General features: G+C 37.1%; 1 protein-coding gene across 1 annotated transcript in view; it reads right to left on the bottom strand.

Annotated features, from left to right (window-relative positions):
• LOC134212380 (protein sister of odd and bowel-like) overlaps nt 1–19930 on the bottom strand; it is a 38400-nt gene continuing 18470 nt past the window's right edge. The window contains exon 2 of the mRNA XM_062690163.1: nt 1–2309. Within this exon, the coding sequence (XP_062546147.1) occupies nt 1913–2309 (397 nt within the window). The 3' untranslated portion in view covers nt 1–1912. The remainder of the gene's footprint in view (nt 2310–19930) is intronic.

Raw genomic sequence — 19930 nt, 5'->3', positions numbered from 1 at the left:
TTTATAGGTTTAAATTAAGATTCTCTAATGAGAGCTTTATTGCCGTTTTATTTGAAGAAAAAAAAATCAACCAGGAAAAAACAGTTGTTTTCAGTTTTGTTGTACATGTTTTACATTAATGCTCACCGTATGTGTGTTTCTCCCCGATGCGCGATGTCATGTTGCTAATTTACCACCTCGTTTCTCACTTATGTTAGGGGCTAATCTACTTTATACAACTGGGAATGCCAGACATGGTTCAGTGTTATATCTAATGCGTCGGTCAACTCTAGTTTTATCTTAGATAAAATTGAAAATGATTTACTTTGCTTATTTGCATCTTATTCTTTTTTAAAAATCTTAATCCTCTCATAAACATTCTCAAGAGTTCCAGTACTGATCTCGCTCCCCACCTTAAAGGAATAGGAACAACAATAACGCAGTTGGTTGCCATATTTTATGATTGTTGCGACTACTTACGAACTATTTGGATGGAAGAATGAAAATATTAACAGTTTTTAAAATATCGTATATTCATATGAATGATGAAATCATTCGACTCTCGCAGTCACTTTATTATATTGGATTCGATTACAATCTGATTTTCTCCAAAGTGATACTTTCATCATAAAACCATTTGCCAAAAAATTACTGAAGTTACTGAAACTCTAAGCACCGCAAGATTGAAAATGATGTATTATTGTATCAAAATAAAGGAAGTGTATAAAACGGTTTCATTCTTTAAAAAACAAATAGCTCTTTTTGAAAACAAAATCACTTGAATTGCGCCTTAAGCCACTGATTAAAAACAAGTTTTACTTAGATATTATTAGTATTATCGATATTATTAGTTGCAACATTTCGGAAAACTAATGATTTGACGATTAATGACGAACTTAATTATAATTAAGTAATTCTTTCAATAACAATAAAAAAGAAAAGGCGACTATTGCAAACAAATAAACAATCAAGTACTTAGAGCTCTCTTCTTCTTCTTCGTTGGCATTACATCCCCCACTGGGACATTGCCGCCTCGCAGCTTAGTGTTCATTAAGCACTTCCACAGTTATTAACTGCGAGGTTTCTAAGCCAAGTTACCATTTCTGCATTCGTATATCATGAGGCTAACACGATGATACTTTTATGCCCAGGGAAGTCGAGACAATTTCCAATCCGAAAATTGCCTAGACCGGCACCGGGAATCGAACCCAGCCACCCTCAGCATGGTCTTGCTTTGTAGCCGCGCATCTTACCGCACGGCTAAGGAGGGCCCCATAAGTACTTAGAGCGTTTTTATTATAATTTTTCTGTTATTTGATCAAAACTGTATTAATCTGAAAATAGATTATTATAACTTTCATAAGTACAGCATTTCTTTGATGCCTAGTTTCGGAGAAAAAAAGGAATTTAACGATTTCACAAAATTCCAAGAAATCAAAAATACAGTAAATCAACAAATTGTTCTGTACTTTTCTTCAGGAAAGAAAAATATATCCATGTAACGTCTTCATAAGAAAATGAGAAAGGCAAAAAAACGCATTAAGCATATTCCTTATTTAATGTAATGGGTCACCTTTCGAAATGTATCCGTTAGACTAAATTTAGTAAATGATGGAATTTTTTTCACTTTAGCAAATGGTTTTCTGAAAAGAACACAGAGCATAATATTTTATGTAAACGGCAAGGAACATCGATTGTTTCTTCGAATCACTATAAAACTAAATAAATTTAGAGAAAAAAAACCTTTCACATAAATCATCACATTTTTTCAGGGCTGTAATAACAAAAGATTTCTTTAAATGCAATAAAGTACAAGCGACGAACCTCCTCGCGCAAAGTATAAAACCTATCTCACTAATTGTCAACGAGCAACTTACAAACGAACGTTTAATATTAGTTAGGACACAAACAATAATATTTCACAAACTCACTTCTAATCCACCCCGGCCAGCGCCATCAGATCGATGGTGTTCGTCTCGGAATCGCTCGCACCACCCAGCGCCACGGATCCACCGCCCATCAAATCGAGCTGCCCGTCCACCCCGCCCAGCCCAGTCGCACCCAGATTGTGCGTCAGGCTGTGCCTCCGCAGGTCGCAGTTCCGCCGGAAGACCTTACCGCAGGCACCGCAGTGGTACGGTTTGATGTCGGTGTGCGTGAGCAGATGGGTCTTAAGATTCGACCGCTGGTTGAAACTTCGGCTGCACACCGGACACTTGTGGGGCGATTCCTCCATGTGCAGGATCTTGTGCACGGCCAGCGTCCGCGACTGGCAGAATCCCTTTCCGCATTCCAGACATTTGAAGGGTTTCTCCTTGGAGTGGATGTATCTGCGATCAGTTGTTTCCGCAAGTGTTTGAACCGAGAGGGAAGAAACAAAGAAACAAACAGGAAAAATGAAGATATTAAATGGCGAAACGGGGAATGGGATTTTGGACGTGGTATAAGCTTTTTTTTGAAGATATGAGACGAAAAAAGAGCATGCAAAAGCCATATCAGAATCGGGAGGAAAGGCAAGCGTGTTGGAATTTTGAAAAAAGAAACGGAGAAATCTGTTAATGTGGGGGGAGAAGGTGTAATACGCATCGGTGAGACAATATCTAAATTAATTGTAGAAAATAACAATTACAATTAGTTAAAAAACCAGGCTGTTTTTTTTTGCCAAAAACTATTGATCTGTATAGAAGAAATCAAATGATTCCGTACCAATTAGTTAAAGACATTTTTTTGATGTTTTCTCGGAATTCTTTAAAATGGAATTAATAAATAAACAAAAATAAACATTTAACAACACAGTTTCTCAATGTCAAATAAACTTTTCAGTTGGATGAAATATCAGACCATACTCCTTAACCTTAGATCACTTGTGTATGCTCATCAGACAAATTCACTTTTTTCTCGAGCGCACACGCAAAGTTTTTCGTTCCTTTTTCCACCGTTATCAAATATTAAGCATTAACAGATGTCGGATGTACAGAAATAACATATTTTAATTTAATATTGATTTAATCAACTGTCTGTACATGTCATCGTTTACGGTCGATGGATGAATGGTTTCAGTATGATTTGTATTTGTGTGGATATTCACTTCAAAACAGCCAAAGAAGAATAATATTTTATTTGCGCAATACATTGATTTGATTGGTAGTCCATTCGAACATAAAAATTAGATCTAGGGAGTGCGTGTTAATAGCATGAGCATGAGCATGATGACCGTGCATTTCGTAGTTACTACTTAGTAGATCGACCAGAACAATCGCAATTGCACAGGGGTTTGCTCTCCAACCTCACTGTGCACAGTCCGAGAGCTCTAGTATTTTGGATGGTCGATAACGGCGCTGGCCACGTCCTCAGGTCATTGGGGATTAGGGTGTCCCAAATTGGACAAAGTCTGGGATTTTGGGGGCTCAACCTTCAAATGAAAGCTTAGGGTAAAACAAAAGAAAAATTGTTCTACGACAACTCTGGTAAATGACGTTTAGGGGTGGCCCCGACGCCATTTATGAAAAAAGTGCATCTTTTATAGGTAACATCGAAAATACCGGTATATCGGAAAGAAATTCGATGAAACCCATCCATTTTATATTTTTTACATTTAACTTAGGGTCTATACTTTATGGTAAAATTTTGATACCGCATGTTTTAGGTCTATATATTATTCACTGATGCTTTAAATGCCCAAAAATGATGAATTTTTCTTAATATTTTTTTATTAATGCATCCAAAACGGGTATCCATCATAATGCTTTCAAAACTAGATATACATAGAAAGATGGGTTTTATAACGAATATTTTGCTAAAAATAGCAACCTTCTATCTCTATCCGTTTAAAAGTTATTCACGATTTACTGCAGCTTGGAAAAAGACTTTTTGAAATTTCGGATCATAATACCTGGATCATGTTTAAGTAAAAAACGCCTACTTTTCCATACCAACCAAATGAGCGCTTTAATAACCAATATAGTATTTATATAAGTTGCATAGAATTGATTTTAATACTTATTTGAGTGTTATAATGGAAACCCAACGATGGACCAGCAGTAACATGACTGACTACAAATTGTTCAGTTAGTCTGGGTGAGTGCTCAAATAGATTGATGAATATGGTTTCAAAACTACCCATAGGTAGGTTCAGTTTTCGTGTCATGGTTTGGTGAGCTGTGCAATATTTCTCGATAACATGGAAATTAGTTGTTTTGTGACCATCTTGATTTTTTGCAAGAACGATCATGTGAAGCAAATCCAACTAGATCATTTTGATATCGATTTGTCATATTTTACGCCATATTGAAGCTCATTTTACGCCATTGCAAAAAATAGTGTGTGCAACTAATTGCAAAACTCGATTTTATCAGCACTCGTAGTATTTATCTCATTCGGCAAGCCTCGTTGGATAAACGTACAACCATGCTGATTAAATCATCTTTTTGCAACTAGTTACACAAATTACTATTATCTTTTTTATTTTATAATGCATATTGAAATATTTGGCATCTACCATCTACGGAATCTCTGGAAATAAGAACAATCTACACTAATTACGAACTATTTTGCCTACCAATACTGAATACAATGATAAATTGATTGCATCGATAAATCGGGACCAAAATGATCCAGCCGGATTAACTTCACATGATCGTGCTGGTTAAAAAATCAAGTTGGTCAGAAAACAATTAATTTCCATGTTATCGTGAAACATTGCACAGCTCACCAAACCATGAAACGATAGCTGAACCTACCTATGGGTAGTTTTGAAACCATATTCATCAATCTATTTGAGTACTCACCCAGACTAACTGAACAATTTGTAGTCAGTCATGTTACTGCTGGTCCATCGTTGGGTTTCCATTATAACACTCAAATAAGTATTAAAATCAATTTTATGCAACTCATATGAATGCTATATTGGTTATTAAAGCACTCATTTGGTTGGTATGGAAAAGTAGGCGTTTCTTTACTTAAACATGATCCAGGTATTATGATCCGAAATTTCAAAAAGTCTTTTTCCAAGCTGCAGTAAATCGTGAATAACTTTTAAAAGGATAGAGATAGGAGGTTGCTAATTTTAGCAAAATATTCGTTATAAAATTCCCCACCTTTATGTATATCTAGTTTCGAAAGCATTATGATGGATACCCGTTTTGGATGCATTAATAAAAAATATTAAGAAAAATTCATCATTTTGAGCATTTAAAGCATCAGTGAAAATATATAGACCTAAAACATGCGGTATCAAAGTTTTACCATAAAGTATAGACCCTAAGTTAAATGTAAAAAATATAAAATGGATGGGTTTCATCGAATTTCTTTCCGATATACCGATATTTTCGATGTTACCTATAAAAAATGCACTTTTTTCATAAAACGCGTCGGGGCCACCCCTAAACGTCATTTCCCAGAGTTGTCGTAGAACAATTTTTCTTTTGTTATACCCTAAGCTTTCATTTGAAGGTTGAGCCCCCAAAATCCCAGACTTGGTCCAATTTTGGGACACCCTATTGGGGATGAGTAGAAATTGATGATGCAGTCACTCGCCCACTGCAAGCCGAGAACATCTCTGCAGTCGCCACGAGTTCCTGCGGAATTTTATTGGAATCTGGAGTTAGGTTTTATGGCAGAGGTTCGTCTTGGTTAACGGGTTGCCAATGTGATAGTTAAAAGCGTGGTGTATATTCTAACTGGATGCCGAAACGAGCTTTTTGGCTCATTTCGAATTCTAACAGTTACCTGCCAGAACTAATCAAGTTATAGGAATTAGAAGATATAAACTGTATGAAACCCTATTTCCAGTTCTAGCGATTGCTAGAACATGAGAAATATATGAAAAGATACAAAGTAGGAGGAATAGAACGGGCCTGGGATTGAACCCACGACCTCCTGCGTATGAGGTAGAAGCGGTAGCCATATGACCACCAAGCCCGTTTCTAGATCTAGGGAGCGCGTGTTAATAGTGGACAATCTAACGATTGACGTTCCGCTAAATGAATCTCATAACAAATTGTCGTTCTGTAGCATCAGATTGCAAGCGACAGGTATAGGCAACGTGTTACGTAATATGGTCACCCCTAGCTCCTGAATACGGTAGCTCGAGGATTAAATACAATTGAAACAATTATTGAATTCTACTAATTTGAACGTTACTAATGGTATCCGGAAGGGAGGAGATAATGCCTATTTAATGAATACATGTGCCCGGTATAAGGCGAAGATAGAAGATAATGCATTCTTTTCATAAACGTATCTGGTCGGCATAAGCCGAATCGAGAAGATAATGCCTTCTTTAAAAGAACGCATTTGCCCGGTATATGGCGAATCGAGGAGAAAACGCCTTCTTTAAATGATCGCCTCTGCCCGGTACAAGGCAAAGGGAGGAGATAATGCATTTTTTCAATGAACGTATCTTCCTCGTATAAAGCGAATTGAGACGATATTGCCTTCTTAAAATATTCACGTTTGCCCGTTAAAAGGCGTATTTGCCGTTTGCGGTCGCAAGGATATAGAATCTATGATTCACTCCTAGAATCACGTGTTAAAAAATATAATCGGTGGATAATTTCTTTATTGATAGAACGTATCTGTTTGGAATTAGGATTTCTAAAATAAAGCTCAATCAAAGGTAATTGCCTATTTCCGGGGATTAAACCACCCGACTTGGACGTTAATTTACAATGTTATGAAAACTCATATGTGAATATGTACGTTATGTGGAAGATATTGATTTGGAAAATGTATTGGAGGTAACCACTTTCCCTTCGATGGGACTCGAAAAATATGCGATTTTGGGTAGTATGGCTCTCCATAAAGCCTTTTGGAAGGAGGCTTTTGAGCTTCTTAAAAATAAGCTTCCGAGCTTCCTAAAAAGAGGCTTCCAAGACTCTTGAAAGGATGCTTCCGAGCCTTTTAAAAGGAGGCTTCCGAGCCTATTAAAATCATGCTTTCTAGCCTCTTGAAATGAGGTTTCCGAGCCTCTTGCAAGGAGGCTTTCAAGCTCCTTGAAAGAAAAATTCCAAACCTTTTAAAAGGAGGCTTCTGGGCTTCTTGATATGAAGCTTTCGAGCCTCTTGAAAAAAAGCTTTCGAGCCTCTTGAAAGGAGGCTTCCGAGCCTCTTGAAAATAGACTTTCGAGCCTCTTCCGAACCTTTTGAAAGGAATCTTTCGAGCCTCTTGAAAAGAAGCTTCCAGAACTGTTTAAAGGAGGCTTCCGAGCCTCTTGAAAGGAGGCTTCCGAGCCTCTTGAAAGGAGGCTTCCGAGCCTCTTGAAAGGAGGCTTCCGAGCCTCTTGAAAGGAGGCTTCCGAGCCTCTTGAAAGGAGGCTTCCGAGCCTCTTGAAAGGAGGCTCGTGAAAGGAGGCTTCCGAGCCTCTTGAAAGGAGGCTTCCGAGCCTCTTGAAAGGAGGCTTCCGAGCCTCTTGAAAGGAGGCTTCCGAGCCTCTTGAAAGGAGGCTTCCGAGCCTCTTGAAAGGAGGCTTCCGAGCCTCTTGGAAGGAGGAAGGAAGGAAGCTTTCGAGACTCATGGAAGGTGGCTTCCAAGTCTCTTGAAAGGAGGCTTCCGAGCCTTTTGAAAGTAGGCTTTTGAGCCTTTTGAAAGTAGGCTTCCGAGCCTCCTCATGCGTATTATGTACAATACAAAGTTTTGGAATCAAACATAAAACAATTATCAAAACTAATAATAAGTTTTTATTGGAATGGTAATATACCAGCCATTAAGCATTTTTATACGAGGTACCCCCTGGGGCACGCGAAAGTACCCCCAGGGGTACATGTATCCCAGAACTATCGGCCATCTTCTTCTAGCTCTTCTTCTTATTGGCATTACATTATTGTTCGGCCAAGCGATATTTTCGACATTTTCCCGTTTAGCAATTTACGCCCTTTCGTCCAAATGGCATTTTCGACCATATGTCACTTTCGGCCAAATGGAATTTGGCGTGGCTACCGTGTTTTTCGACCACGTGGCCTTTGGTCAAATGACTTTCTACCGAACCATTGCCCATTGATTGGCTTGCGATATTGGGGCTCCCACCTGATTTTGTTCAACTCTTGACACTTTGCATATACGATTTAAGTGAAAAAACGCTGTAAATATGCATGTTCCTTCGATTATTCAAAAACAATCATTTTATTAACTGTATTGTAGTGACGGATAGAACGTCCATAGTATAAAACATAGGAGCCTCTGGTTTATGATGAACGTCAGAAAAATGGAATCAAAACTGAAGAATGATATCCGCTTAAAATTATTTTGCTGACTTCAGATAAAGGGTGTACGGAATCAAATTGCAACACTTTGAACTACTCGCCAAAAATTAGTCTATCAACCGATTGTCATGAAATGTTCAGGGACTGAAATACAATATGCAAGCTTTGACTACGTATAACATTTTCACTGAAATTCTTAAATATATCCAAATGCTGAAGCTTTTTGCCTTTCTCGTACACTAAGTGTACGTAAAGGCTATAATATTGCTTCAAAAACAAAATTTTGATAGGAGGATAGGATTTTTATAAAACGATCGACTCAGCTCGACGAATTGAGGTGATGTCTGTATGTGTGTATGTATGTATGTGTGTGTGTATGTGTGTATGTGTACAAATTTTGTAGACACACTTTTTGGAACTTAGCATTACCCGATTTACTCGCAACAAGTTGCATTCGACGGGGAATGCGGTCCCATTGCTATTGAAAATTGGCCCGATCGGACATTGCATTTCGGAATTATTGAAAAATCATTGTTTTTTCCCAAGGGTCCCTCCTTGGAAGAAAAAAAATCAAAACCGAATTTTTTTTTCAAAAATGGTGGCAATACATTTTAACTAATGCAAAAACATGCAAAATGATCGAAAAAATGTGATCTATTCTACTAAAGAGCTTTTTTGACCTTTCTAATGTGATTCTTTCAATATATTTTATAATGCACGAGAAAGGCATCATCACTGCTAGGTGGATTTATCTGGGTTTTTCTTAAATGAGCTCATAAGATTTTGTACATGTCCCTAACTAACATTTTTCATCCTGAAATCTATCTCAACAAAAAAATTAACTAACTTTATTGTCTCAGTCGATTATTTAACTTAATTAAAGTCAACTTTCCCAAAGAAAACATATTTTTTGACGCCTCTAACTATTACAAAAATCGAAAACAGAACATCAAAAAAGTACTGCAGTGTGAACCGGCCTGAACAATGAGATTGATGCTCTCCCAAAATCTGACGAATATCAGTCCAAAATTAGATTTCAGCGCTTTTTTTATTTTTTTGATTTTGGTTTTTCGTTATAGAATCGACAAAACGGAAAGTTTTTTTGATAGTTTACCTCTATTAGTCGGATAATAGAGAATGTTGACGTTGGAGTTAGAAACCAATACGGCTAAATCAACATTTTCTGTTCCGTAATGATCAATTTCGGAGGCTTCCGAAGCTCGTGTTTTCATTCCAGACCAGTATCTTTCGATCAGCCACAATTCTGGTGATTTTGGGGTCAGAGGCACATAATTGGATTACTTACATATTTTTATGAGATGTGGAATATGGAGGTGAATGCGCAAGATTTATTTGCACACGTCCTATTCCTTCGGCTGTATTTTCGAAACTACTGGAAATTTCGTAATGAAATTTTAAGCATGTGAATAACACATGCTGAAGCCGTCTTCCACGAAATTTCGTTAAAATCAGCCCAGGAGGCAAAATGTTATCAACTTTTGAAAGTGTTGCAATTTGATTCCGTACACCCTTTATCAAAATAACACATATAAATGAAACATAATGTGATTTAAAAAAGTTATAAATAAGTTCTATGTTTGAACACAATTCTCGCTTAACTTTTCAAAAGGACCTAAGTAACATTTTTTCATGAATTAATTTGAATTTTGAATATTGACAAATATGAAAGCTATTGATTGCAGTACTCAAACTAATTCATGAAAAAATATTACGTCCTTTTGAAAAGTTAAGCGAGAATTCACATATGTGAACATTATTTTATATGAGGGTTGAAATGTATAATGAGAATGTGGAAAATGATAAGAAGAATAAATTAAATGAAGTTGGAACTGATGGAACGAAGAAGGAGAGTAGGGACGGTTGTAAAGTCTAGTCGAGTGTGCCTATGCTGGATACACGGAAGTATATATATTTAAAAAAATTGATTTATATTGAATGTTTTTCACGAAAGAATTTGAAACCTGGTTTAGTACAACAAATAAAATTATTTCAATTTGGTCCTCCCATCGACCGTCATATTTGCTCGTGCTTGGCACAGAGACGAAGAACATGGCCTAAGTGAACAAATGATTTTACTGTACAAAAGTGGCTACTTTTTGGAGATATTTGTATTCTTACCGCTTACTGTTCCGCGAGACTTACTGTTCATAGGTAGGCATTAGACAACATAATAGCGATTCCAACAATATGCTTTTTTTACAAATTTACAAATGACCCTTTGCTAAAATCACACTTTACGCTTGTTTGTTGTGTCATCGGATTTTAATTCACAAATCGACAGAACATCGACTTTATTACTTTTAAATTCATACGCGAGCCTCTGCATGTCCTTAGAGACTATGCGGATGTGTTGAGACTTATGCATGGTTGTTGTTGATTAGGCGCTCTTTTTGTAGGTATTGTGGAGGAATGGAGAAAAGCAGTATAAGCAAGTAGCAAAACAAGCAGTCTTCAAGTAAGAGAACGTTCTTCGTCAAAGATCTGACATTGTCCGGTTCACAAACTTCTAAGCATTTGCTCAATGACTCACGTTTCATCAAATTCGTCTACAGCAGACATCCAACTCTATCAGCACACTAATTCAATACGAACAAGACATGCACATGGTGCTGTGCTCGCATCCCGTATCACATCACTATTGAGAAGCTCAGCGTTGAAATCGGTTTCTTGCATCGTGTTGACGTGATGCCTCGACACGAAATTTACAGGAACAACAACAAAAACAAGAACGCGGAACGGAAACATGTTTTTGATTTTTATTATATTCATATACAAGACGACGACGACGACGACGGATCGACCGACGACACGCTGAAAGCCCAAATTGACTAGCGCTTGTTCTCGCGTGCCTTTTGCGGAACAATCTCACGGCAGGAACCGAAAGCCTATGGGGAAGTGGAGCGCAAAGCACTATTTTTTTTCTCCATTTTTCAATGCGTGAATGCAATTGCGTTCTTAATAATAATTTAGAGTGAGTTAGTTCTAGAATTACTAGTTTCGACTCATCATTTGGACACTAGGCAATAAATCGATTTAGACATTTTTACCCTGTCACTTTCCATGCATCTTCCTTCTAATTCTCATTGAAAAACAGGTGATTCAAAAAACGGATTGCCAAGAAAATCCTGAGATTTCAAAGATTTTTGCATTCCATGGTTTCTTAATAATCAATCAACTTACGTGAACATTTTCACTTGATTATTCTTCTAATCTTAGGACAATATATTTTTGATTATCATTTTTATTTATTTCAAAATAAATCTAAATAAAAGTCATTTGTTCTGCAAAGCGCATGCGTATAATAGTTTTATAATATCTTTGAGGATGAGAATGCGTCTTTAATATATCGACTCGAGTCAAGTTCGAGACATCGTATCTGTAAAGTTACATAAAGTGGTGAAACTAAATGGGATAGTACTAACTCATCTCATGACAAGTGATTGCATGAACATCATAATGCCACCGGCCATAAAAATTGGGGTTACTTGTGCAATATATTCGACATTATTTTAAAAATTATGAAGACGATAAGGGATGTATGTCTAAACTTGGTTTACATGTTAGGAATCCGCAGCATGTTGTCAATGATTGATGGTGGATGATGCGTTTGTGTTAAGTTCAGTTAGTGTGATTTCTCCGTTTTCTGCAATTAGGAGAGAAGCAATTAGGCACAATTCGTGAAAGTTAAGCCAAGTAGATTAGCAAAAGCGAATTGATATCACAATTGTCTACCTACCTTAACTTATCAATCAGATCAGATTGGAGACAAAACGGCGCATCAACAATCACACTAAACTGAACTTTCTACAACACTGGTCCACCGGACGACAAAGGTGGACCCGTAAGATAGAAAACACGCCATAACACCAAATCATTGACAGCGACAGTGGAAAATTCACGCCTCTGCGACGACGACGACCGTAGCAAAACCAATAATCCACCGAAAACGACGCGTCAAAATTCGAATCACCCGCGCACGCTCTTATCTATATCAAAGACGAACAACCCGCAAAACCGCCACCTCGTCGTCGTCATCATCGCATCGGTGCCGCGCGCACGCTTATCCACGCCACACATTTATCGTTTCGCGCCGAGCCCATATCCGACGATTAATCACGGTGAATCATTAGCAAATGGCACGGCCGCCGACAACCGGTGGTGTGTAGTTCACCTATGGAAACGGACTGAGAAGCGGCTCTGCTGGTTGGACGGTCAATAGCGTAAGCAATCTTCCAATTTGTTTGTACCCGCGGGGTCCTCAACCACCGGGTGCACTGTGGGACCAACTGCAGGAAATTCATGGCAAAAACGTAAATAATGCAACGCTTGATGGATTTTGATAGGGAGTGATGGGACAATAAGTTAAAGGGAAACCTATGATCGTGACTAGTAAGCTCGAGTCACATAATATCTGGACGCCTGTTTATTTTTTACGCGCTTTTTGTGGCCCGTTTCATATTGTTTCCCATAATGTTAGAAAACTCATTGGTGGCGCCAGAGTTCTGGTAATTTTCGGCGAATTGGTTCATTTATAATGTGCATAATGTTGTCTAGAAATTTATTCAAAATGTCTCTAGGAATTCTTAGGAATATTTTCCCAAAAACTACCAATTCCTGGAATTACTAATAATATCCGAAAAAGTGGGTAGATTGTATATTACTACTGTTTTTTGGGAATCAACTTCTCACATTTTTTTCGTAAATATCTCAAATGATTCTCTAGGGAATACCTCCAGGATTTTCCACAAATCATGAATATTTCCCAAAAATCCTTCAGGAAATCATTCGAAAATTATTCCAGAAATTCTTTCGGATTTTATTCTCCCGTGTTATTCTCTCCTGTTATTCTTCCGACATTTCCACAAAGAATTCTTTCCAACATTGAAGGATGTTTTTTATTCAGGAATTTCCTTAGGAATTTCCTAACGGAATTTCTGGCATTCTTAAACTTCTTCGAGAATTAATTTGGAAATTCCCCCAAGATTTTTTCCGGAATTTCTTCAAGGAATTTTCCCGAAAATCCAGAAATTCCTTTGGAAATTCCTCAAGACATTTCTTTGAAAATTCATATAAGAAGATATCGATATTTCTTCGGAAATTCCTTCAAGAATTCGTTTAGAATTTTTTTATAATTCTTTGAGAAAAATGTTTGGAGAAATAAACCCGGTATCAAACTAATTACTTATTTCGGTATCAAAAACCAATATCAAAATCAGTTTTCAATTTGAGCAGAATTAGTGTTTAATTTGATGTTACAGTAAGATTTTTTTGCTGTAAATTTTGTTATTTTTGCCGTTAATACGACCAAAAGGAGGGTCCGCGACGTTAGGCATAAGTACGTTAGGCATAATGAACATTAGGCATAACGGACGATAGGCATAATGTACGATAGGCATAATGGACGTTTGGCATAATTCTGCCTTCTTTATGTCATAGGCTGATCTTTGGGTCATTTTATGCCTAACGTCCATTATGCCTAACGTACATTATGCCTATCGTCCGTTATGCCTAATGTCCATTATGCCTAACGTACTTATGCCTAACGTCCTTATGCCTAACGTTCTTATGCCTAACGGGGTATACCCCCAAAAGGATATCAACCAAGGTAATAAAAATCTGCAATTCCTCACCATCAAAACATGTTATTGACCACCATTAAGACAAGTTATTCTCCAACTTTGCTCGGGACGGGAGCCTAGGAAATGAAATTTCTGATGGAATACCTGAAAATTTTTTGATAGTATTGCATAAGGAGTTCCTGAAGGAAATTCCGGAGGGTTTTCAAAAGAATTCTTAGAAAAAAAAATTGAAGGAATATTCGAAAGATTGTCTCAAGGAATTCTGGAAGGTTTTTCTAGTTAAATTTGTAATGGATTTTTGTAATGAATCACTGGAGGAATCGCTGGCCGCTCTGGTCCCGAAATAAATCCTGGAAAACCCTTAGTTGAGGTTTCTTCACTTTTGGAGCCGCCCTCTAATATTTTCGTAAAACACAGCCCCTGGTACACGACATGCCCATGGTTCAACGACGTTTTGTTGAACTAGTTTTCAATACTTATTTTGTGTTATATTATTTTCACTCACTAATGTGACTAATGTCAGACCTTGTACATAAAAATTCCATCAGGCATTTGTTTGGAAATTCCATCGGAAATTCTTTTGTGGACTCTTTTAATTATTCTTTAGGAAATTCTTTCAGAAATTCGTTACATTCAGGATGCTCTTCTTCTTCCAGAAATTCTTTCGGAAACTTCTCCAGGAATAATTTAGAACATTCCCCACCCCCAGTAGTTCCTTTAAACATTCCTTCATGGATTCTTTTTGAAAACCTCTCAAAAGGACTTTGTGAATTACTCCAGAAATTCTTTTAGTAAGACAATATAAAATTTTATTCAAAATTACTGCAGAAGTTATTCCGGAAATTTTGTTGAATAAATTCTTCCGGGAAATTATTGAAGAATGAAATAGGAAATCCTAATGGAATTTTCGGAGAAGTTTTTAACTGAAATTCCTAAGGATATAATAGAGACATTTCAAAAGAAATTCCTTAAGGAATTCTCGAAGGAATTTCCAAAAAAAAAACATTCTTAAAAGAGTTTCTAAATTATTTTCTGGAAAGATTCTCGAAAGAATGCTTAAAGAAAATTTCGAAAGAATTTCAAAAAAGTTTCAGAAGGACTTAAGAAATTTCTTTAAAATTGTTAAAAACCCGAGAGGTATGGCCGAAAGAATTCCTAAAATAATTTTCGAAACAAATCATAAAGTCAGTTCTAAAGAAATTCCTGAAGGGAATTTTGAAGGAATTCCACATCTGAGAGGATTTCTTGCGGTGAATTACTGAAAAAATATATTCCGAAAAAATCACCAAATCAATTTCCGAAAAAACTCCTAAAGGAATTTCCAAAGAAATTCCAGAAGGATTTATCTTAAAAAAATCTCCGGAAGTATTCATAAAACAATTTTCATAGGTATAACTAATGAAGGAATTTACGAAGGATTTCCTAAAAAAATTCGTGAAAGAATTTCTGAATGCGTTTTTAAAATTATCTTATAATTTTTCTTTGAATTGTCGAAGAAATATCTTGAGAGGTTTCTGGATATATTTTCGAAGTAATTTCCGGGGGATTTTATGAATAAATCCCTGGAGGAAATTTCGGAAGAATTCTTGGAAGAATATCCAAAGAAATTCTTGCAGAAGTTTAAAAATGTCGGAAATTCCTTCATGATGAATTTGTACCATTTCGTCGAGAAACATTTCGTCCCATGACATTTGGTCGAAAGGACATTTAGTATATTTAGTCCATTGGGACATTTGGTCAAAAGGACACTACATTGAATGGACATTTGGTCAAATGGATATCTAGACTAACATTTGAAAAGGGCGTAACAGCTAAAATTTATTCCTTTTGATTCTTCATCTACAAATATTGCTATATATGTGGACGAAGAATCAGAAGGAATAAATTTTGGCTGTTACGCCCTTTTCAAATGTTGGTCTAGATATTTAATCGCAATCAGATTTTCGAATTAAGAATCTTCATACATTTGGTCAAATTACGTTTGGCCAAAAGGACATTTCGTTGGAAGCGGATTTTCGAATAATTTCGATACATTTAGTCGCATGACGTTCCGTCAAATGGATATTTCAAAGAAAAGAACCTCAGTCAACAATTAAAAATGAATAAAAATGATTGGGGTATTGTTGCTCCAATATTGTCCAAAGAGTGATGGATTTAAAAAAAGAATAAATAATGGGAAAACGGTGAATATTCCCGACAGAACATTGACTTTGGCGATCACATCTAACCGACTACGATGAATCTATACCACATGGTCAAAAGATATTAAGTCCAATGCTGTTTCGTCAAATAACAATTGGTCGGAAAGACATTGCGTCGAATTGACAGTAAGTCATATGACCATTTGACCGAAATTAAATTTTCGTCCAATAATTAACGAATTATGTTTGGATATCATGAGTGAAAGAGAGAGTATCAATGAAAAAAATAAGAAAACATTCGAGTAAATTGTAATGCTATTATTGGTTTTTGAGCTTGTGCTGAAAAATAGAATAGAGGGTATCACCATCAGTAATATTTTGCTATTTCTGCGGGTTTTAAATCTTCCTATAGTCCACCAGAGTCTTCCCGAGTAGCACACATGTTGTATTGAGGTTTCTGCTGCCTAAATACAACTGAATTCGGATACATTTGAATTGCAACAACCAAATTGATTCGAATTGTGTTGGTATGCTTCAAAAGTTTCGGTTTGCTGAGATGGAAAATCATTATATAAGCTATCGTGTTTGTTTCTTCCACTGCTGATTGAACTTTTTCGCCTTCAATTCTTTTGTGGATTATTTATTCAAAAATTTAACCAAAAATCTACTGACGAATTATCCATTTTACCTATTACCGACTGAAATTCGCTTTCGACATTCGACTAAATTTCCATTCGGCTAAATGTCCTCTCCACTAAATGTCCTTTCGACCAAATGTCCATTCGACCAATTGTCCATACGACTAAATGTTCCTTCGCTAAAATGTTCCTTCGATCAAATGTCCCTTCGATCAAATGTCCATTCGACAAAATGTCCATTCGACCAAATGTTCTTTCGACTTAATGTCATCCGACCGAACGCAGTGAATGTAAAACTACCACTTTGCCTATGACAACAGCATTGTCCTCTTTTGTAAATGTTGGGACAAAGTCAGCTCGCAATCAGCATTTGTAGAATAGGACAATGATCGCCTGCCACACATTTAGAAAATTAGTGGATTTTTGATGATGTTTTCGGTTGAAAATGTATCATTTATTTTATGTTTGGACATATGTAAACATAGCAATCTGTTGTTATGCTTTGTGTCTGTCTTTTGGAATAAACAAACTATCGCAAGTTGAAAAGTTTACAACAATTACCATACCATACTTGTTGTAGATAGAATGGAACGCAATATTGTCTTTATCCTCTAGATAAGGACGGAGAATTATCCCTTTGTTGCTTGTTTTTTGCCTTTTTCAGCGATAATTACACTGCCCATGTTCGCATATTTGTAACACTCGAATTTTTGTTCATTTTGTAAAAAGCCTGTGAATTGTTCACAAAGCTCAATTTACTGCATCTAATCCCATAACAGTAAAATAGGCTTTACTATTGTGCTTATCTGTGGTATGCTGGAAATGATTGAGTTTGTGGGAAGGTTTGACAAACGATTTACAAAATCAACCAAAATGCAAATGTTACAAATATGCGATCATGGGCAGTACACTCCTTGATCAAACGTCATTCGACGAACTGTTTCAAAGCCCTTTCAGGAATTCCTTTGCAAATTTCTTTGAAAATACCTACGGAGAGTCCTCCGTAAATTTCTTCAGAACTACTTTCAGAAATTGTTTTTCGGAAATTCCTTTAGGGATTCCTTCGAAAATTTTCTTAAGAATTATTTTAGGAGTTCTTTTATTAAATTCTTAAGAAATTATTTTGTTAGTTCCGTTAGTTCAGAGATTTCCTTAAAAATACCTTCGGAACTTTTTTCAGGAAAACCTTCCGAAATTCATTTTATGAATTTCTTTATGAATGACTTTGGAAAATGCTGCGGAAATTGAATTAGTAAGTCTTACATTTTTTTAAAGGATTTGCTTCAGCAATTTTTGAAAGCTCAAAGAAATTCCTTCAGTTATTACTTAAATTCTCCTCCAAAAACTTTAGGAAGAAATTCTAGCAAATCCTTCGAAATCCCTTTAAGGAATTTCTTCATAACATCATCCAGAAAGGGGCCCTCCTTAGCCGTGCGGTAAGACGCGCGGCTACAAAGCAAGACCATGCTGAGGGTGGCTGGGTTCGATTCCCGGTGCCGGTCTAGGCAATTTTCGGATTGGAGATTGTCTCGACTTCCCTGGACATAAAAAGTATCATCGTACTAGCCTCATGATATACGAATGCAAAATGGTAACCTGGCTTAGAAACTTCGCAGTTAATAACTGTGGAAGTGCTTAATGAACACTAAGCTGCGAGGCGGCTCTGTCCCAGTGTGGGGATGTAATGCCAATAAGAAGAAGAAGAAGATCATCCAGAAAGGTTCGTTTGGCCGAAAAGGTAATTTGGCCGGAAGGGTCATTTGGCCGAATAAGACATTTGGCCGAATAGGAAATTTGGCTGAATAAGACATTTGGCCGAATAGGAAATTTGGCCGAATAAGACTCATTTGGCCGAAAGGTCATTTGAAAAGTGAGAAATTAGGAGTAAGAAGAGAGACGTCTAAATTCTCATTCCTCATTTCTCACTTCTAACTGTTAAACATGAGGAGCGCGAAGTGAGTAGTGAGACGTCACACTACTCACTTCGCGCTTCACATGTTTTACAGTGAGAAGTGAGAAATGAGGAATGAAAATTGAGACTAATTTTTCACTTTTCAAATGATCTATTCGACCATATGATCTATTCGGCCAAATGTCATAATCGGCTAAATGACCCTTTCAGCCAAACGACCCTTACGGTCAAATGACCCTTTCGAAAAAAAGAACCTTTCGGTCAAATGACCCGTTCGGCCAATTGAACCGTTCAGCTAAATGACCATTTCGGCCTAATGACCCTTTTGGCTGAACGACTCTTTCGGTCAAATGACCCTTTCGGAAAAAAGAACCTTTCGACCAAAAGACCAGTTCGGCCAAATGAACCGTTCGGCCAATTGCACCGTTCAGCTTAATGACCATTTCGGCCAAATGAACCGTTCGGCCAATTGCACCATTCAGTTTAATCACCATTTCGGCCTTATGACCCTTTCGGCCAAATAACTATTTCGGTCTAAAGACTCTTTCGACCTAATGACCCTTTCGGCCAAATAAACCGTTCGGCCAATTGCACTGTTGCCGCAACATTGGTGCAATACAAACAGTGTTATAATTCTGGTGAAGCAACCGGCAGTTTCCATCGCCTATAAAGCCGCACCAAACTGATGATATCCAAATGTCACGATCAGTGCAGAAGCAGAAGTAATTTGTATTGTCTTTATCATGAGCGGTAGTTTTCCTTAGGTACATAGTATGTGCCAAATAGAGTTTCCATTTCCCGGCCATTTTCGTTGTCCCGGGATTCGGGATGAACTTGTTCGTATATCCGAGAAATCCAGGATCCCGGATTTTCGATATTTCCTTAGAAAACTTATTTTTTGATTTAAAAACGATTTTATTCAATGTTCAGGGGTTAAGTTCATATTTGAGAAAGGCCAGATAATTCAGATTTCAAACTGGAACTCAATTCTATTCTAATTTGAATCGATTCTATCGGAAAAAACGACTTCAAGAAGCAAATAATATTCACGTTTTTCGGAAGGTAGAGTACCCTTTTGGAATATATGATCGCCGAGTCCGAGAAAAGGGTTCGCTGGCGGTTGAAGTCGGCTTGACTATTTGCATTGTTTTGAATATGCATTGGGTTTAGACAATTGCTGGGATTGCATTCAATACCCTAGTGACGAAAGATGGAAGATGCGCAGTAGAATCGTAGTGGGCCCATAACCTATTGGATATATGGGAACCCCCTCACAAAGAAAACTAGAGAAATACTAGAGTATCCTCCAACCCATGGCAGGCTACTTATTGATGCTTTTGCCAAGAGCAGCTCTTCCTAATCTTGAACAGATCGCTTCCTAATCTTGATGTTAATCGTTAATTTATCGTTATCGCCGATAAAGTTAATTGTGTTCAACGTAATCGCTTGCTGCGATGAAGAT

This window comes from Armigeres subalbatus, chromosome 2, assembly GCF_024139115.2.
Source record: "Armigeres subalbatus isolate Guangzhou_Male chromosome 2, GZ_Asu_2, whole genome shotgun sequence".
Lineage (NCBI taxonomy): Eukaryota > Metazoa > Arthropoda > Insecta > Diptera > Culicidae > Armigeres > Armigeres subalbatus.
The sequence above is the reverse complement of the archived record's forward strand: the minus strand, read 5'-3'. Positions and strand labels throughout refer to the sequence as shown.